General features: G+C 34.4%; 1 protein-coding gene across 2 annotated transcripts in view; it reads left to right on the top strand.

The window, feature by feature from the left end:
• Positions 1-17135, top strand: part of LOC106063331 (uncharacterized) — a 47742-nt gene that overhangs the window by 12659 nt on the left and 17948 nt on the right. For both annotated transcript variants that reach the window (XM_056008697.1, XM_056008698.1), the window contains exons 9-13: positions 1394-1446; positions 2719-2830; positions 4035-4205; positions 8225-8363; positions 12174-12293. In XM_056008697.1, coding sequence (XP_055864672.1) covers positions 1394-1446; positions 2719-2830; positions 4035-4205; positions 8225-8363; positions 12174-12293 — 595 coding nt within the window. The remainder of the gene's footprint in view (positions 1-1393; positions 1447-2718; positions 2831-4034; positions 4206-8224; positions 8364-12173; positions 12294-17135) is intronic.

Raw genomic sequence — 17135 nt, 5'->3', positions numbered from 1 at the left:
AAGTGAGTGCCTAATAAATAAGAATGGCTCGGCATCGGATGGGCATTAACCATTGTCTTTAAAAGAGCACTAGCGACAGCCAACTCGCCCGCCTCTCCATTCTGTAAAGCAATCATACATTTTGTGTAGATAATTAATAAATTGATAATAATGCTGCTTATTTATATCGTTTGGGGCCAGTTCCACTTTAGTGAATAAATAACGAAACTGGCCCCACCTACATCACGCACTCCTTTGTGCTAAAGAGAGGGGGGCCCCCATATTGTGAGTACTGTGACTCTCGTCTCACTGTGAAACATATCCTCATTGATTGCCCCCAGATACCAGGATATTGGGGGAACATTTTTTTAGATCGCACAACTTAAAAACACTGCTTGATAGTGTCGACCCTGGGAAGGTACTGGGCTTTGTCCGGGAGGTGGGGTTGTCTGCTAAGGTTTGATTTGTGAAATTGTAAACATATAATATTTACAAAAGATTCTTACTAAATTATTGAATTTTAACTACCTTTACTATTTTAACTGTGAATAGACCTTGCTTTTAATGATTTAACTGTATGGGATTTAGCTCTGGTGATATGAAGGGGGAGTAACCCTTGAGGGATTACGGGCACGACATGGCCTAAATTGTGCCGATGTGCCAAAAAACTCAAAACTCAAACTCTAAATTATATGTTATATATATATTATATTGAAATGTCAAAATTGTATTTTCATATTGCCCCCTTCAAATCTGTAACTTAATTTGATCTTTTTTTTTTTTTTTAAATTGAAGACACCCTGAGTATGCACATCTTTACAGCTCATAAAGCGAGACAACTCTATAATTGAAAGCTATAACCCAGACGTCTTTTTTTAAAGATCATTTTGAAATAGCTATTTTAAATAAAGTCATTTTGTGAAAATCATTTCTGAAAGAGACTATTCCAAAAAGACTAATCTCCAATTGAGTCATTTCAAATAGAGCTATTTAAAATATAGTTATTTAAAATAATAATAATAATAATAATGGTAATAATAATGGCAATGCATTCGATTCCAATGATTACAGACCAGAGCAGTGTTTCACGTGACTACGCAAATCGAACTACATATTTTTCCGTATCCGATGCAAACAAAACCCTTGTCCTCCAATGTAGTCATTTCCATTAGAGTCCTTTTAATAATAATAGTAATAATAATAATAATAATAATCTTTATTGTCCGTATGGAAATTTGTCTTACAATTTGTGCATTACACCAAACAAAAAACATTATAACTATAAGAAACCAAAGTGTACATTCAATCCAGACTCACTCATTTTGAATTATGTTATTTCAAGTAGAATTTTCTTTTTAGGTAGAGATATTTTTAAACACTCTATAACCGCTGGTGTATTTTTGTACTATTACAGTTATGATCTCTATGCACTGGATACTTGGTATAGTAAAAACTACAACGTTGTAGGTAAGTACATATTAGTAGTCAACTAGCGTTTTCTTTTTTTCTTTTTAAAACAGTGTATTAGCTCAATTTTGTCTGTTTGTCTGTCTGTCTGGTTCACTTTTTTTTTGTGGAACTCTTACACAAACACAATTAAAAACATGAATCAATAAAACAAATTTAACAAAAATAATTAAGTATTGGTTATTTATTTTATTTCGTATCAATGAAAGGGAAATAAAAGCTATTCACTGAAAGATATGGCTATATGTTTAAAGTTATTCTCCTTCATACTTTGGAACACGTATTTTTTCAAACTTCCCTTCAAGTTGAAACTTTGCATAATTAGTCATAGTCGATGATATTTCATGAATCAATTTTTAAAAAATACCAATTAGTTGATTAATTAGTGGTAATAAAAGCAAATTTGGTTTATATAGAAAAAAGGGAGCTTTTCAATGCACTATTAAATAGTGTTTAGTCTTTTTCTTAGATACTCTTTGTTTTTAAAACATCTTTTTATTCATTTTGCTTTTTTTTTTTTTTTACAAGATCTGTGCGTGTGTATGTGCGAGTGTATGTGTGTGTGTTTGTGGGGAATTGGAGAGGGCAATTTTTGTTTCATTTCCGTACCTACTTTAGCAATTTTGGGACTTTTTCATTTTTCTTACAATCCTTAGGGCTCAACTCTCTCTCTCTCTTTCTTTCTTTCTCTCTCTCTCTCTCTCTCTCTCTTTCGCTGCGTGCATGAGAGTTCAATTGTGCAGTAGTCTACCTATTTTAATTTAATTGTAAAAACAAATATATATATATATATATATATATATATATATATACAAGCATTCATTATACAAAAATATACTTGCTCTACACTTATGGTTTTCTTTTATCAATGGCGAAAAAATTATCAATGGTTATTTGTGTGTGTGTGTGTGTATGTGTGTGTGTGTATGTGTGTGTGTAACGGATGTTGTGTACATAATAATGGAACTCTTGGGTTGTTTTTTTTTTTTTTTTTTCAAAAAAAACAAAAAATTGTAACTCATCCATTTCAAACCATGCGATCGATAGGGCAGATGATGAGATTGTGTCATGTGTTTCTTTGACCAGCACAATGACCAACAGCCTTTACTTTTTTCCCAACTAATATCAGGTACCTAACAGAGCTTTGGGGGGGGGGGGTACTCGGGGTCGTGTTAAAGATACTAATTTTCATAGCCCCCAGACTTCATGGAGATTCACAAAAATTATTTTAAAAAAAATTATGTTACAATTATATTTAACACTTTTTTTCAGGCATCGCTAATATCGGAACAATGTGTCGAACAGACGGGACAAGTTGCTCTGTGATAGAAGATCGTAAAGGCTACTCCACAATAGATACGGCAACACATGAGCTGGGACATAGGTAATCATTTTTGAACAGAATATACATATTATTATTGAAATTTCCCAGCATTCTGTGTTTTCTTAAAACTATATGTAAATTCTTTGGTTAATAAGGTTACTAAGGTTTATTACTTGACTTCTCTTGTAGCATCACGTAACTCCTTGTAACTTCTTGTATCATATTGTATCGTTTATCATATAATGCACTGTTTCACTTGCATCATGTCGTATCATGGTGTATCACTAGCAACATCTTCTATCATCTTTTATTATCTTGTATCATTTGCAACATCCTATAACGCCTTATTTCACTTGCATGATCTTGTAATCATCTTGTATCAATTTGTAGCATCCTGTATCGTTTCAAACATCTTCATTCCAATTCGAGCACTCTTAGTTGGGTTGTCAATCTTTTTAAAACAGTCGACATGCCACATAGCATCAAAGGTTTATCTTCAGCATTTCTCCAGTAGAATGATCTTTCTCTTTGATACAGTTTATGACTTTGTAAAAAAATTTAAAGGTAGGAATGGAGGAGGGGGGTAGGGGCAGAGACAGTTGTTTGGACAAGGACCTAACTAGTAGTAGTAAGTTAACATTCAGTGCCTGATTTACGAATGTGCAGCCGCCCCATGTGTCCGCTTTGAACTAAAAAAAAAAGAACATATAAATTTTAAACTATATAAATTGAGGGTAGGTTTTCGAAACGCATTGGTTTACTTACATCAATTGTTTTTGCTTTTTTAATTTCATATCTAGTTGGAGTAACGTATTTAAATGTACTCATAAATGAAAATATCTAATAAATTAAAACAATAATATTTTGTTTTTGAGAAGTAAATAAAGGTATCACTTTTTTTTGTTGTTTTTGTTTTTACTAATATCACTTCATTGGTTTGGTTCGAATCCTGGTGAATATTTAATTTCGGGACTTTTCGGCGCCTGAGTCCACCCAGCTCTAATGGGTACCTGATATTAGTTAGGGAACAGGAAAGGCGGTTGGTCGTTGTGCTGGCCACATGACACCCACATAAACCGTATGTATGTATATGTGTGTGTGTGTGTGTGTGGTAAATATTTCCCTTTTTTATGATTTATTACATTACTTAGAGTAATTGTAATTATGAAGCTATTCCCCTTATATAAACTTTGTTATTTTTTAAACGTATTTTTTAAATAATATTTTTCTTGTTTTATAATGTGAATAAATTGACATTCTGCAGCCTGTCAGCGGAACACGATGGAGTCAACAATTTCTGCTCCTTCTCACAAAGATATATCATGGCTGCATCCAACAGTAAAGAAACCTACGAGACAGAGTATAACCCATGGCGATTCTCTTCCTGCAGCATCAGCTACTTCACACGTTTTTTGCACAGAACTGTGGACACCAGGTTGGTTACTAGATCGTCATAATTTTGTGTTAGCAGTCTTTTTGTAAAATTGTGATGTTTCGTGTATTTTTAGCGGCCCCCAAAAGGGGAAAAGAAGCTTTTAGTTTTGAGTGGCCTGCCTGTCCGTCCATCCGTCCCGTTTAGATCTCGTAAACTAGAAAAGATAGTGAAATACCGACATTAAAATATTTTAGACCATTCAAAGTTCTGATGCGACGGCTACTTTTCTCTTTTCTGAAAGCGAAAAATCTAATATTTTAAATCACTTATGCAAACAGTTTTTTCATAAAATAAACCACTTTTACCACTATTCACAATTAATAGTAACAAACACTTGAGGCTGTTTATTAGAGAAGATTACTATTTACAGTATTTTTAAGACATTTATGCAAACGGTTGTATATTTTTAGTTAAATTTTTTTTTTATATTTGTATTATTAAGTTACGTAAGTTCTGTTATAGTAAGTACTATACTTACACACAAAAAATGTTTATTATTTTTTTAAAGAGAAAAAATAATAATTTAAAACAACAAATTATAAGTAGTTTTTCATATTATCACGTGATTTGTAATATGTAAATATGGCTATAAATCACCTAACCAAAAAATAAATTTTTGATTGAAGAATAAGAGATTGTCCCTTTACAAAACAATTTGATCAATTTGATATTCATTATAAGAGATCCGTTTGAAGAGATTCACATCTAACTTCACATTCACTTTCACCTATCCTTTGGTTTGCTGGACCGCTGGGGCACCACATAAGATCTGTTAACCTTTTTTTCTCCATTATTTTCTGTCATTTGTCTTTGATATAATTTCATTCTGATAATATTGAAACCTGCCTTTTTACCTGCCTGGGTGGACCACTTCGGCGGACGATTTTTAGTTTGTGTTTCCACACAAACTGTATTTGTAACCTTGTTTTTTTTTTACAAAAGTTTGTACACGTTACTTCTCCCACACCCAATCTCGGATCAAGCTGGAATTTTGCCTGACAAAAAAAAATAAAAAAATATAAAAAACAATTGGTAATTAATTACTTTGCTACTTGACTGAACTTGTAATTGTACTGAAGTGGTGGTAATAATACCCTTTTATAGGTCGCCAAATGAGTCATAGTGAACACAACATAAAAGAAAGGGAGAGACTACAGAACCAATAGATAACTATACGATCTGCCATGTTCATAAGTTATCCACTAGAAGAGTGGTTGGCTTTTTATTTTTTTTTATAGACCCAAATCCTTTTTTTATTGATAGTCTTACATTACAGATCCTAACTAATTAATACAACTATTCTCTAAATAAGCTTTTAAGATTTTTTGTTATATTATATTTTGTTATATTTTCTTGTTGTTTTTTTTTCTCTATCCACTGACCACAAAGCTACTAAATGAAAATCTGTCATTGTTTCAGCGACTAACAGCAAGTAGTTTTTTTAATAAATTACATGACGTTAAATAGATTCCAGTTACACATGTGCCAAACACGCTAGCCATTGAAACATATAGACTCTCTAACAAAATGTGCTAACCACAAATATAGTTAGCATCTAGGTGAATATTTGTGCACAATTTTAGTTCAAAATTATACCTCCAAGTATACAATTAACTAATGTATGCAACAAAAGACTTTACAAAGTCGCAGGTAAACATATTTACAAAGTTTATTTACATGAGTAAAATAAATGCGTAAATAAAGGGCCATCAACTCACAGGCCGACACAACAAAAAGTAAACAAAAATAGTTATTTCCCCATTATGTCACAGGCTAGTCTTCGAGTCCGAAGATCAGTGATGAATACAGTATTCCCCCGTGGCTGCGCAGCCCCAGCTGTGACCTACATATTTTGCCACATCCAGGGCAAGCATAACCATTGTCCGCAGGTGGTCGATTTAGATTTTCTTTTCGTCGTCTGCGTTTGTCCTCGGCAGCAGATTTTCTTTTTTGTTTAGTTCAAAATAATGTAATATGTTTAACTCTATAATCTTCTACAGGTAATGAGCTTTAAAAATATTTTTTAAATATGAAATAATTCACCATCCGTTTTTTTCTTTTACAAAAACTATTGTGTATATACATTGCTGACTTGGTGTATATTCCCTTTAATAACAAACGTAGTAACAATATACAATCTATCTCAATATAAAACATGTCATGGTAAAGTAACTCTTATGTCTTCGCTTTGCCGAGATAAGCAGTCAAAATGTTTTGATCGTGCTAGTGGTGGCAGAGTGGTAGAGTGCGTGTCTTCCGAACCAAAAGGTTACGGGTTCGAATGTAGGTGAAGAGTGGGCTTTTTTTTTATTTATTTTAAGGACTTTAAGGATTATGGGCTTTAAGAATTTTAAGGACGCCCTTGAGTTGCCCTATGTCTAATGAGTTCCTGGCTTTAGTTGGGGCGGTTGGTCGTTGTGCTGGCCACATGACAACCTCGTTAACCATTGTCCAAAGATAAACTTTGCATCATCTGCAACATAGATCTAACAATCTGAAGGTGTCTATTAGCGTATCGAGAGAGACATGATAGTTAATTAGTCCCGTTGACAGCTATTTTTCGCAAGATCCATTTCACTTGTTTGAAGATGTAATCCTTACCAAGGCATTGTCACCCTTAGTAAAGTTAACTGATAACGTATCAGTGTGATGGGTCTTTCTCCACAGGTCTGTTCAAAGTGGCGACGGGCTATCAATCTAAACTGCCCACAGACTGTGACGTTGCAGGCCAGTGTTGAGGCCTTCTGAAAGGAATGGTCTCCTTCCAATCTATTCTACTGCCAGCCCCTGCCGTCTGGCAGAGAGTTTGGTGTAAATATCTTCATGCCTGAAGGAACATATAGAATCTTACACGACAAGAATGTCTTTGTTATTCTTTTGTCTTCTTCTTCTTCTTATATAATACTGATTCACCCACTCATTAACTCTTTCTCTCCTAACTGACGATACCAACGTTGATTCCACCAGAATGTGGTAAATAATTACGGAGAGACAGAGTTAATAGACTCAACTGTCTCTGTCTTTTGTCTTGAATAGAACCTCTTCCAATGTCAGGCCCGTCCTTTCTTCTTTTTCCTGGTACTCTTCCCTAAAGGAAAGTCTTTGACAGAGGTCAGCAGGCCATCTTTGTGGCCCAATTGCCATGCCATCCAGTTTCGAATATCCTCGATTGTGATGCGGTGTTTATAGGTGATAGATCCTTCTAAAGCAGTTATGCCCAAAATACGGCCAGCGGGCTAGATCCGGCCCGCGACGTGGTTTCATCAGGCCCGCCTAAAAGTCGGAACAATCTGTTGAAAAATCCCTCCCCCCCACCCCCAAAAAGGTTGAAAAATGGTCTCTTTACCTATGTTATGGCTCTGACTTTTTCTCTGATGGAATTGGTACCATGATATTTAAAATGTGTGTGTTTATGAAATGGTAAAGCCGGAGAAATTAAAAATGGACTCTGAATTTAGAATCTACCAGGAGAAGTGAACGGATCTTTACTTTTTCTAGAACATGATAATAAACCAACATATTTGTTTTGTAAAGTGTGGCTGTTAAATATAATATATACGGATTATAAAACATACTTACTTTGAGCCGCGAATTTAAGATTATTAAACTATGCCTGAAGGATCCATGCGAATATTTAACAAGAGATAATAAAATGAGCCATAGGTAAAGCTATCTACAATGTTGCTCACATTTTAAGTAGAGAAATGAAGTCAGATTTCGACGCGTTAAAAAAATGAACTTCTAATATCCCATTAAATAATCTAATTACTAGATCCACAAGTTTCTAATTTCGTTTTGTTTTGTACTTTTGAGGTCATGTTGCCCGCGACACGAGTGTCGGAAATTAAGATGGCCCGCAGGTCGAATTAGGTTGGGCATCACTGTTCTATAGCATCTCATTTCAATAGATAGTATCCTTCTTTATAGTTCTATTTTATTACGTTATAAAAAAAATAAATAATACTTGTTCAAATGTAAAATCTTATCTCAATGCAGTATATAATGTATTTCATTCATAGCCGAGGACACACTTGTTTGACATACTCAATGAAGGCCTCCACAGACATTCCAGATGTATCTGATAAACTGTTGGGTCAGTTGATCAAACCTGATCAACAGTGTCAACAGATGTACGGAATTTCATCCAGTTACTGTAGGGTAAGTTACAAAAACTTTTTTTTTTCTCCCCCCCCCCCATCCATTGCCTTAAGAGCTTAGGACAGGCTGCGTGAATCGGACAAGAAAATCAGTTATTTAGTAGAGTGTATAGTTTATAGTAGATGAGGCTGATGTTGCGATAACACATAATAACGTATTGGATATAGAGTAATCGTAATAGCAGGCCTGAAACATGGACCCGAGAAAAGGCAACCAATGGTCAAGGGAGACCAATAGTTTGCTGCTACGTCACAGGTCGTGGCGTGGCAACGAGCCATTGGCCTCCACTACTACAACAGGTTGCGACGTTGTCACGGCCTGGTTCTTGTTATAGGCCTGATAACGCGAATGTCGTGGTGTAGATACCACTTCTGGCACCACTATAATGTTCTTCGTCTTCTTAATTAAATACTTTCTCACACGCACTAGATTTGCAGGTGCGTGAAAACACTGACATACTGGGTTCTCCGACCACAACATTTAGAATGATCAATAGACCCACTGGTAGCAGCACATGGTTTTTATTCACATTAAATAATTTACAAAAAGATATAGGCGACTTCAGCCATCACAAATTATATGTCCAAGGAAATATATTCAGAATACAAATCAATTATAATAACTTCAATACTTCTACATTACTCTATTGTGAAAGATATCCATAACACTCCTCTCTCTACAAGAGTCCAATATCAACTGAGGTGTTCACCTCGTGGTCAGTCCCCGACCAAGAAAAATCTCGTGCTAACTTCACGGAATAGTTAAGTGACTACTAGTCACCAAATGTTGCAAGGGTTCTAAAACTGGTATATGACAGACGTCACAGTTAAGTGTTGATAACTACTAGGACGACTGATCTCGGTTGGATGCCTTTATCTTCTTTTCATCTGCAATATTTTAGATAAAAATCAATGCTCGTGTGGTATGCGCTCTGGACTGTGGTCTCGATGGTCCCTTTACGTTGCCATCCAGTGCAATTCTGCGGGAGTTATGATTATGAAAGAATATACGAAATAACAAAAAAAAAAGATTCTATCTCGGTATCACCAATGTTTCTATCAATCCTTCTAGGTCACCTGATCACATTGTCAACTTAATCACCTTATCACTAGAATAATAGACTAAAGAAGCTTTGTAGACAGAAGGAAAACCTATATAGAAAATTTAAAGAAACTAAGGCAGAAAGAGTTTATAAAAGTATATTAAAATTAAACACCTAACCCAAAAAATAAGCAGACAGCTGCAGAGTGAATACATAAACAATGTAATATCTAAGGATAGCAACAAAAACTTATGGACATACATTAAATCTAAAAAAATGGAGAAAAAAATTGGCATAGCGCCATTAAAAGAAAAATATAATTTAACACAGAATGATAATAAACTAAAGCTAACATCCTGAATAATTACTTTGCATCAGCATTCTCAGCCCCAGGTGACAAAGACATATTACTGAATTTGAACCAAGTAGACAACATAGAAGATATAGTAGTACAAATAAATGGGATCCAAAAACTATTAGCCAACACCAAACCAAATAAAGCATCTGGACCTGATGGTATTCCAGCTAGATTACTCAAAGAACTACGCAATGACCTAGCCCCAGTGTTCAAAATACTCTTTCAGGCTTCGCTTAACCAGGGCAGAGTACCAAAGGACTGGAAAGAAGCTAATGTCACCCCCCCCCCCCCCTATTTAAAAAAGGAGAAAAATCTGACCCAGGAAACTACCAGTATCACTTACTAGCATCACTTAGTATATAGCAGTACAGTAGTGTCATAAACCTCTTAGACAAACATGGCATAAGGAAATATAGAAACACAACTAATAGGACTAATTGATAAAGGTTTAGATGATAGTGAGCAAATAGATGCTATCATACTAGATTTTTCCAAGGTTTTTGACAAAGTTCACCACCATAGTTTGCTTTAATATAATATTTTGTCATTGATGGTCCATTGCATCAGTGGATTAAAGATTTTCTGATAGGGAGAGAACAAACTGTAATAATGAAATGCTCTAAATCAACACCATAACAGTAAACTCAGGTGTACCTCAAGGAACAGTCTTGGGTCCACTACTATTTTTAATTTACATAAATGATTTACCAAATTGCATTACTTCAGGAACAAAAGTCAGATTATTTGCAGATTATTGCATAATTTTTAGAACAATAAAAAGAACACAAGATAGAGAATTTTTATCAAGAAAATTAGATAAATTACAGAAATGGGAATCAAATTGTAGCATGTCTTTGCACCCAAAAATGTCAGTTATGAAAAATCAAACAAAGTCTTAGGTTTATTAAAAGAAATTAGAGCATGGAATGGGTTGCCTGAGTCAGCCAGGAAAACCAGTGACGGAAGAATTTAGGTAATTGGTTAATATGTATGACTAAATGCATGACGCGTAGAACGTAATCTTTTTATTTTTTGAAGTAACGTTTGTATAATATAAGATAAGATCTAACTCTAGATTGACTAGATCTAGACTTAGAGACTTAGATCTATTTCTAGACCTAGGCTTAGATCTTGTATCTAGAATTAGATCTAAAACTAGGTCTAGATCAAAGCTAGATGTATGTCTAGTTTGTATGACAAATGATAATGGAGATATTAATTCTTATTTACGAGGGGAAAGTCTTAAGACTTGTATTGTCATTTGTACACAATTGTAGCTTAGAGTAGGTCAAGAATTTTTTTTTCGTGTTGCCAATTTATCTAATTTTATTAGAAGAATAAATCTTGTTTAGTTTCTCTTGAATACAATGTAACATGTTATTAATTTTTAATGTATAGATAAGGTTAATATTTTTTTAAATATAAGTGTACGCTAAATGAATATATAGAGATGCTGTGGCTGAGGGGTAAAGCGCTTGGAACTAGAGTCCCGTGTTGCAATCCTGGTGAAGACTCTAGATGGACCACTTCGAGGGCCGATTTTGAGTTTGTGTTTCACACAAACTGTCTTTGTAACCTTGTTTTTTTTTTGTTTTTTTTTTTTGTTTTTTTTACATTTCGCAATGTACTAAAATGAGAATAGTCCTGCTTTGCCTCATAAGTGATTCTCGAGAATTTATTAACTGTGCAGTGTGGCCGTATCGCTATACGACTTAAGACTATATGTGTTTGCAGATCGCTCGTTTCCATAGGCGTAGGCAAGCTAGGCAGCCGCCTAGAACCTGTCATAGGTGGGGTCTTTTTAGTTTTTAGAGGAAAAAAATTGTGAAACGTGGATTAAATCTCGGGCATAGCAGAACTCAAGGGGGCTCTTTGACTACTAGCCTAGCTGTAATTCTTTACTATGATTTATGGTTTTCTGACTAGTGATTAAGATCTCCTTGTTAGACGTTATAAGATGTTTCTTTCTTTTGGTGAAATGTCAAAACGTTATTTCTAGTCACGTGATCATAAGTAGACAAGGCCAAATTGTTATTTATGCTGTACATTTGATATACTCTCTAAGTCAGCGGTTCTCAACCTTTTAGGCTCGGCGACCCCTTTTTACACCCCCCCCCCTCCAACTCTGTCGCGACCCCCCCCCCCTCCGCACACACACACACAGCAATAGAAGAATGGACAAAAAACAATTCATTTTTTCGATGGTCTTAGGCGACCGCTGGCAAATCGCCAATAGACCCCCAAAGGTGTCGCGAATCACAGGTTGAGAACCCCTGCTCTAAGTTACGTTTTTCTGTTCGGGCCTTGGTTCATTCCAATAAAATATATACAGTATAATCTTTACACTACATTAAGTGCATTGACCTATAAATACTTATAATTTGCTAAGTTTTCATGTTTGCTTCACCAGGGTGTGGGAGAAGTTACCATTGCTGACATCTGTCGCTCAATGTATTGTGTAAATCCATCGAACACAGATTTGTGTTACCACGAGGCAGCACTTATGGGGACATCCTGTGGAGATGGGAAGGTAAGCTTTATCAGGGGCGTTACTAGGTTCTGTGCCAGTCTGTGCAACCCGCACCTCTGCATTCCCCTAGTGACGCCACTGAGATTTATCCTAATCATCGGCTGACTGGGTATCAATTTGTGCCCTGATATTTCGGACCTTGTGGTCCATTAATTGTATGAGATTGGACCAAAGCGCTCTGAGCATGCTATAAGCATGAAAGTAGCGCTATATAAAAGCTATAATAATAATATGCCCAGTGTTGAGTTTCAAACGTACGTCTCCTTCAAGATATTATGTTCGTGGTCGAGTGGCTGTCGCTACTTGGTTTTGGCTGTAGGCGTAGCGGCGTGGGTGCGTCCGTGTGTTGTAGGTACCTCTTCTGGTACGGCTATAATGCTCCTCTTAACGATGTACTTTACTAGACGCACTAGATTTGCAGGTGCGCAACATTACTAATATACTAAAGTCTCTTACGACAACATTTAGAATTACTGATAAACACAGTGATAGCAGACGTGGAATTTATTATATATATAGATAAATTACAGGAAATACTGGCGACTTCAGCCGTCACAAAATATACACCAATAAATACTGGCTGTTGATGCCACGTGGAATAAGTGATCACATCAATGAAATGTTCAAAATATAAATCCGAAGAAAACTCTCAAGTTAACATTAAATCAAATTCATTAAGGTACATATTACAGACAGAGAAAATCGTACATCCACTCTCTGCTGGAGTTCTTCACTAACTAACTTTTGACCCTTATTTCAGAGTCCTCTAACTTATTCACATAACCTCGTGCTGGCCCGCACGGAATATAACAATAGGTGACTGAGTGTCACTTCATGTCACAGAGGTTCTAAAACTGGACTGTGACATACGCCGCACACTCCAAAAAGATTTTTGACCAAAAATCTTTGACAAATATATTTTACATTAATATCACTGTACAAATATATATGAGCTTAGTCCATTATTCTATCAAGTGCTGTAAGTTCACTCCAATTGCTCATATCATCTTATATAATCTTAGTAATTATGTATAACATCATATAAATTACTGAGTCCAAAAATCATTTATATAATATACTTGATTCACTGAGAGCAAAATCACTGAAATATCACACTAATTGTAATGAAAAGTACCTCCATCAAGTGTTTACAAGCTTTATGCATACATTTGTACTGAAAAAAAATTTGTATAAACAATCACATGTTAATCAATATAAAAAAGGAAAAAATATACAAGTTATTCCACATCCAATGTTTTACTATAATTGTAGATGCACAACATTATCAATGTGTATCATTTGACACACTGAGTAAATTTACTCAAAATGATTACAGAAAAAAATTTCATATTTATTTACAACTGTGATGTGCTGTGTCAGAATATTATTCTAAGTTTTGCCATCATCAAGAAAAATAAAATAAAAAAAAAATTTTCAGATACATGTCAATCCAGTTCAAGGTTGACCTTGCATAAGACTACTATAAATAGTCTGAGTGTAGTATTGAAGTACAAGAGTAAATAAATTTCCATGTTTATAAACATTCATTGTAGTATTCAGGTGTGTAAAAAATTTTGGACAATATTTACATCTGTGAGTTGTTATGAAGAAAAAAAAATTCAGGTCAACAGTTCAAGTAGTTCACTGTTGTTTACATCTCATTGTTTACATTGCTGTGCACAATCAGTAATGAAATACAATATATACACACAAAATAAACACATCTGGTAATTGTCATATTACAAGTTGACAATAAAATACAATGAGTAGAAAATAGATGATCTGTTATTGATCATAAGCATAAATGTCATCATGACCCAAAAGAAAAGTGTAACAATAAAGTGTCATGACCTATTTGAAAAATGGCAAGAAAAAATGTCAGGTTGACCTGATTGAAAATGGTTGTTTCTAATTACATTGTGAAGTTAAACATTTTCATATTTCACATTAATATATCTTCCTCTAAATAACTTGTTATTGAATGCTTTAATAATTCTGTAACAATCTTCTATTGTGTTTAAGTGTACAAATGCAATTTTATTTGATCTATCTTGAGTTCTTATATCTACCCATTTAACATGTGCTACATTGCTGAATTCTCCCATAATTGTTTGCCATCTAGTGTATCTTGATAGATTCTCTACTCTAATAATGTTATCATTAGTTAAGTGGTTTGTGGTGGGACTTGTATCTTGTGCAACGGATAGTTCACAGATTTCACCCTTTTTTGCTGCCCATTCTATAATTTCTTTTTTACTTAAATCATTTACACCATTAACATTACCAATTATTAGATCTTGTGCTGGTGTATCTAAAATAATAACATCTACTTCTCCAGTTATCCATGGGGTATCTAGGTGTATTCTGGCTGTATTACAAATATCAAATTTCTTTTGATTGGCATATGTAAGTTTGATCTTTTCTGGCAGTTTTTGATCTGGTTTTACTAGTTTTGAATTTATTAATATGGCACTGCTTCCTGTATCTCTGAGGGCTTCTACTTTAATTCCATTAACGTATGAGGGGTATAGATTCAATTTTGGCTTATTGTAATGCATGTAGGCTGTTAATTCTTCTCTATTGTCATGACTATTATTATTTCTGTGTAGATGGTTGTTAGACTGATTGTTGTATGTGTCCCTCCTAGATTGTCTGTTGTTTCTATTATAGCTATTGTGTTGGTAACTGTTTGCAAAACTTCTTCTTTCATTGGGACTTGCACTCTGGTGTAGTCTATGTGGTCTATTATTGTAATTATTGTTGTTTTGTTTGTGGCTGTTTGGGTTGTAGAAACTGGTGTAACTTCTGTATCTGTAATTGTTATTGTAGTTTATAGGGGCTTTGCATTGGTTTTTCACATGACCTTTTCTCCCACAATTGAAACAAGTCTTGGTGTTGGACCATTTGAATTTGTCATTGTTGTTGTTGTTGAATGTTGTTGCTGTGGCTACTAGTTGGTGTAGGTCTCTTTTGTCAATCGTGTGTCCAGGATGACTGTCTTTAAATAGATTTAGATTCGTTATCAGTTCAGTCTCTGTCTTGATCTTCTTTTCTTTGAGGAAAGTAAATACTAAGTCTGTCACGTTGTTGAGGACATTGTCAATAAGTAGCATGTCTAGGATTTGTGTCGGGTCTTTGATGTCACATTTTGCTAGCTCTAACCATTTTATCATGTTAGTCCTCATGTCGAATATTATTCTGTTGAAGTCCCCATCTTTTTTCAATTTAGTGTCCCTGAACAGCTTACGATAAAAGTCTGAATTTTTTCCAAAGTGTTCTAATAATCTAGTCTTTACTGCCGCATAGTCTTTCTTTTGGTCTATTGTTAAAGTGGAGATGATGTTGAGGGGTTCTCCGGACAAATTTGCTAGTAGGTGTTTGGCCATGTCCTCATTGTCAAGACTATAGGTTGAGGCTATATGCTCAAATTGTACTAAATAGTTTTCAAGTGTTTCATCTTTTGCATTATATTTGTGGAATTTGGAGATGAATGGCTTTGTTGTAGACTGTTGGGTATTAATGTTGGAATTTGTTTTGGCAGCTTCTAGTTTAGCTAACTCTACTTTGTCCTGGCTTTCTCTTTGTTTAGTTTCTAGTTCTTTTAATGTTTTCTGATGAGCTCTTTCAGCAGCTCTTTCTTCCCTATCTCTAATTTGTTTCTTTTCTTCCCTTTCCTCCCTTTCTTTCCTTTCTATTCTATCTTTTTCTTCCCTTTCTTTCTTTTCAGCCTTTTCTAATTCTTTTTTGATAAATTCCTTTTTCTCATCCCCTTCTAGTTCCATGACTTTCACTAGCTCTAAAATTTTGTCATAGGAAGACATGTTTAATGCTTTGTGTAGTTAATTAATTGAGAAAAGAAAAATGTACTGTGTTATACTTGTCAATATAGTGTGTGTCAATTATTTAACATGTGTATATTACACAATAATATAAAAAATTCAATCAATGGTTACAATGTAATGAAAGAATGTAGTGATAATTGTGAAACAAATGTATAGATCTAGATCAAAATTTACTCAGTTACTCAATTATAAACTATTCAAATTCAATAGTCATAAATATCAATATATGTTATACATGTGTGCTGTTGTGCCAGAGTAAAATAGTAAAAAATGTAAATTATTAAGAGAAAGAAAAATATATGTACAGTATAAGTAAAAAGGACAAACACAGAAACAATATAGAGAACAACACAGTCTGCTTTTAAAGAAATTAATAAAAAGTAGAAATGTGACAGGAGAAATACAGATATGTGGATACAGGACTTTTAAACAAACAACAATATAGATACAGATTAAGTACACTGACAGAAATACAAACAAGACTCAACAGCTAGATAAATAATTTCCCACTATATTCTATGACCTCCGTACCAACAAGGAGAGCCTCAAACGCATTGGGCCTTATAGAGGTTAGAGAACAAATAGGATAGACCCTAATAGATCCTATTGTTATGATAGTTCATAAAATAGTCCCTCTCCAGCCACCCTTAAAAGAACACTTAGAAAAATGAAATCAAAATATGGCTCCAAAATGCCAAGAGTTATCAATTACTAACTCTACTAACAATCAAGTTTAATTACTGCTATATCAAAGCAAAATCCATGTACTTTATAATCATATGCATGTATTTAATTTGTTAATACTGACTTACAGACTTTTTTCTTGTTGACTCGTGTAGTTTAATCCTCTTATAGCTTGGGTGGTTCGCTAATAATCCATGTATAGGTAATCCAATTTAAGAATGATAATCCATGTATAAGTAATCCAATTTAAGAATGATAATCCATGTATAAGTAATCCAATTTAAGAATGATAATCCATGTATAGGTAATCCAATTT

Source organism: Biomphalaria glabrata, chromosome 13, assembly GCF_947242115.1.
Source record: "Biomphalaria glabrata chromosome 13, xgBioGlab47.1, whole genome shotgun sequence".
Lineage (NCBI taxonomy): Eukaryota > Metazoa > Mollusca > Gastropoda > Planorbidae > Biomphalaria > Biomphalaria glabrata.
This window is presented reverse-complemented; position numbering and strand designations above follow the sequence as displayed.